Source organism: Saccostrea echinata, unplaced genomic scaffold, assembly GCF_033153115.1.
Source record: "Saccostrea echinata isolate AGI-Se365-2 ecotype Australia unplaced genomic scaffold, CSIRO_AGI_Sech_v1 ptg000064l, whole genome shotgun sequence".
Taxonomy (NCBI): domain Eukaryota; kingdom Metazoa; phylum Mollusca; class Bivalvia; order Ostreida; family Ostreidae; genus Saccostrea; species Saccostrea echinata.
In genome coordinates, this window is record NW_026889813.1 from 152,426 (window position 1) to 156,472 (window position 4,047).

A 4,047-nucleotide genomic window follows, 5' to 3' on the forward strand; every position below is an offset into this window, starting at 1 on the left:
GTTATCTCTCTTTGTTATTCCAACCCATTTATGTTTTATGAAAATTCACATAAATATCTCACTAAATATGAAAAATCATTCAAATGTGTTAACTTTTGAAAAATGACTTGGAGGTAGGCGGCAGAACAATACTTCATTATGCCGTAAGAAAATGTCAATCTAGATTTCCTTACATGAAATTGAATTAGTTTGATAAGAATTTACACAACTGAAAATCCCTGTTCACAACGAGTAAAGCCAGTTTTTGTGTTTTCTCAGAATCATATTGATTATAATTAAGATTCTGTAAATAGTGCGCAGGGATCTGCTTTCGTCCGAGAAAACACCAATTTTCCCACTCTGCTAGTGTCAAAACAGGAGTAATTACGAGATTCTAGGGAAAAAATTTCCCGTCTAGTTAACACAGACAAAGGTGGCTAGGGCATTCTGTTACAGAAAGGTAATTATTACCTCTGGAAACACACCATTCTCATGTATAATACTATTAGACAGGTAGCTAATGAATTAACGTGCGAAAATTAGTCTTGATTAGCAGGACTCAGCATGACCAAGGCGATGAGTACCTGACACGTCTTTGAGTATGTGCAGGGTTATATATAAGTCAAATCTGCAAATATAGAATCATTATTAATATGTACTATCCATCTATACTTGTATTCATATACACATATATGTGATAATAATGTGTAGTAAATATTTCTTATAAGTTAAACAAAGTTTCTAACGACTGAAATTATCATTCTTTACTTTATTTAGTTGAGGAGCGCTGATCACGAGGATAATGGAATTTTCACAAAGATTAACTGATGTAAGTAAATTTAAAAATAAAAAAATCATATTGTTATTTAATTGAGAAATGCCACTGTAATTAGAATATTTTCTAATTTGGTAATTGTTATTTTACAGTTGCCTCCCTTCGGCCAGCTCCATTTCGATGACAGTGACGAGGATATGGACGTCGATATCGCTGATATTCTGACCCCCTCCAGGGCCCCGGGCCATAAATCGCCTTTATGCCCAATGATGGACGAGGACTCTGGTCTAGGAATGGACAGTGACGATCCAGACCAAGTAAAAATTCTTACACTAAACTATCACTTAACTTACTAAAATAGAATCTTAATAAAAAAAAGTCACATACTAAATTTGGGCTTAAACACATTTTAGATTTAAAAAAGCGTTATATTGGTTCTTTGTACCAATATTAATCGAACACACACGGACATTCATATTGAAATCTATACACAGGTTATATGTAATATGAAGTTAAGAAATAAAACAAAACTGTGATCGAAAAATGTAATGTTAATTTTAATTTGCAGATTGCGCTTGAATCCTCCTTTAATGGTTTGAAAAACACGCCGAAGTTCTCATTACAATGTGATGTACACGTAAGCTTTTTTTTTCTTTTCCCTTCTTTATTTTTAAAAATTACAACAGGATAAATTATGGGATAAAATATCCTAGGATATTCCCGGCTAATCCTCACCTATGGTGCCAGGGGCCCATTGGATTGGATATATTATATTATAGATGTGTCATATACATATAAACATAAACATTCATCACTAATATTTTTTTAAATCTGTATAATGTACACTTAAGCTGATTTTTCTCAAATGTTATCAAAGTAAGAGCTAAGTTAGAAAAGGATACATTTGTAAATCTTTTTGAATCCATATCAATATATGCATATAATTCTTTCTAGTTTTCAAACAAAATAAAATGATGCGCACTCAACTGAATCAAATAAAGGAATTTCTTTTCTTTTATACAGGGTCAGAATTCCGGAAGTAGACTAATCGTCCGGCGTACCCTCTTCGGACAAAGTTCCTATAACAGAGAAGATGGTTCTTACTGTAAAACAAGACGAGAGAAACAGATGACACACAGAGGAGCAATCTTTAAGAAATCTTTATCATTTGGGGTAAAAAAAAATTAAATGTTGGGCCCTTAGTAACCGGGGTGTGAGGGGGATGGGGGTGGGGATGGGAGGAGGTCCCCACTTTTTCTGAGAATAGTCTTTTGCTGTAATTTTAAACTTAATGTAAATTTTCAATTAGACCTTAACTGTTTGCCCCCTCACCCCACTTTTTTGTTGCTGTAAGATTGAATTCGGCAAATTCTGGCGTTTGAAGAAAAATTATCGAAAAGTTTAGAGAAAGATGCAACTTCCCCTACCCCATCCACAAATTAGGATTCAAAGATTGGACAGCTTTTTCTCCCCCCCCCCCCCTTCTTGTCAATATTAACCCCCTTTTGAAAAACGTTGCAACGGACCTGCCTTTCAATGTCACAAATGCTTAAAAAGTGTTTCACAAACCTAGCTTTGTGTTTTGGTAAAGATTATTTCGATGAGATTTAAAATACTTGTAAATATTTTCTTTCTTTCTTTCAATGAAAAAGTTTATGACTATCATCCAACTTTACTAATTGAAAAATTAATAACTTGAGTTGTAATCTAATTCAGATAAGTTCTTGATAAAGCCTTTGAAATTAAAGAAAAATTATTTTACAGGACTCTCCTCTTATCCGAGCAGAGGAAACGGAAGTAAAAACTGCTGTGGCGAGGCTGACAGACGAGGAAAACCTTATTGGGGACGGAAGTCAGGAATGTTCTCTTCCCACCATCAGGGGCAAACACAGTGATTTGAAAACGATTTCCGGAGATACGGTTTGTACTTATATTGAAACCAGAAATGTTTATATATAATTTCAGGTACTTCATGATAAAACATTCTCTTTCCAGAGAAACAAGAAATGAGTGCAAACAATGAAAGTATATGTTATAATCTATGTTTAAGGTGGCTGAGTTGCTGAGCGGGGGCTATGATGATGTCATTTCCAGTTTCCGACTCATTGACTGTAGATACCCGTATGAATATGAAGGCGGTCATGTAATGGTATGATTTATTTACCATGTATTTTTGAAGTTATGGTAAAAAAAAAACAATCAAAAAAACTTTTCAAACCAATTTAAGACTTAGAGTAAAGATGAGGAAATAAACAGCTCAATTATTTTTATACATCAATGTATATATATTCTCCCTGTGCGCCTATTTTACATGTATGATAAAAAATATTCAAAATGATTAACTAATATCGTTTTATGAGTAATGATTTAACTTTTTTAGGCAGCTGAGAATATTTACAAACAGGTAGATGTTTCCAGTATCCTGGAGAATGCTACTCTGGATGATAAACGTCACATTCTTATATTTTATTGTGAATTTTCATCAGAGCGAGGACCAAAAATGTAAGTGTTTTAAATCAATTCATTCCAGGAAAAAGCACGTATAAATCTAAATTATGTAGATTTAAATGTTCTGATTGTCAAAGGATAAATTTATGACGTGATTATAGGTACCGGAAGCTGCGCAGTGCAGACCGTGAGGTAAATAAGGACTATTATCCCCGACTGTTCTATCCGGAAATTTATCTGTTACACGAGGGCTACAAATCATTTTTCCAACATCATAAGGTGAGCAACATATTTTATTTCATTTCGCAGTATGCATTCCTATATTTATAAAGGAAAACCTATGTTCATTTAAAAAAAATTATTTGAAATATTTTATTTTATTTTTAGAGCTTTTGCACACCACAAGACTATAAACCCATGCTTCACAAAGACCATTCGAACGATCTGCGTCATTTCCGGGCCAAATCTAAGTCTTGGTCTGGGGGTGAGAGAAGAAGTGGACCCCACAGACTTCTTTTATAGAAAGTTGGTTGTAGATCAATAAACTTTGAAAAAAAATTGGCACAACTATAAAATGTGGTTGAAACAACTGTAAAATATCGTTGGTACAACTGTAAAATATCGTTGGTACAACTGTAAAATATCGTTGGTACAACTGTAAAATATCGTTGGTACAACTGTAAAATATCGTTGGTACAACTGTAAAATGTCGTACAAAAGCATAAAATTTGATCTTTGTGTTATCTGTGATATTGAATACTAGTATATTTATTGTATTATTATTTAAGTATATTTTTTATTTTACTCAAATGTGTTTGACGTACTGTAAGTATGTATTGAGTATT

General features: G+C 33.2%; 1 protein-coding gene across 1 annotated transcript; it reads left to right on the forward strand.

Annotated features, from left to right (window-relative positions):
* Positions 1-781: 781 nt before the first annotated feature.
* Positions 782-3,737, forward strand: LOC133175928 (M-phase inducer phosphatase-like). Its single transcript, XM_061311077.1, has 9 exons — positions 782-808; positions 907-1,071; positions 1,323-1,385; positions 1,778-1,927; positions 2,519-2,674; positions 2,805-2,903; positions 3,135-3,256; positions 3,364-3,481; positions 3,590-3,737. The coding sequence occupies exons 1-9, from the start codon at positions 782-784 to the stop codon at positions 3,722-3,724; spliced, it is 1,035 nt and encodes a 344-aa protein (XP_061167061.1). The 3' UTR covers positions 3,725-3,737.
* Positions 3,738-4,047: the final 310 nt, after the last annotated feature.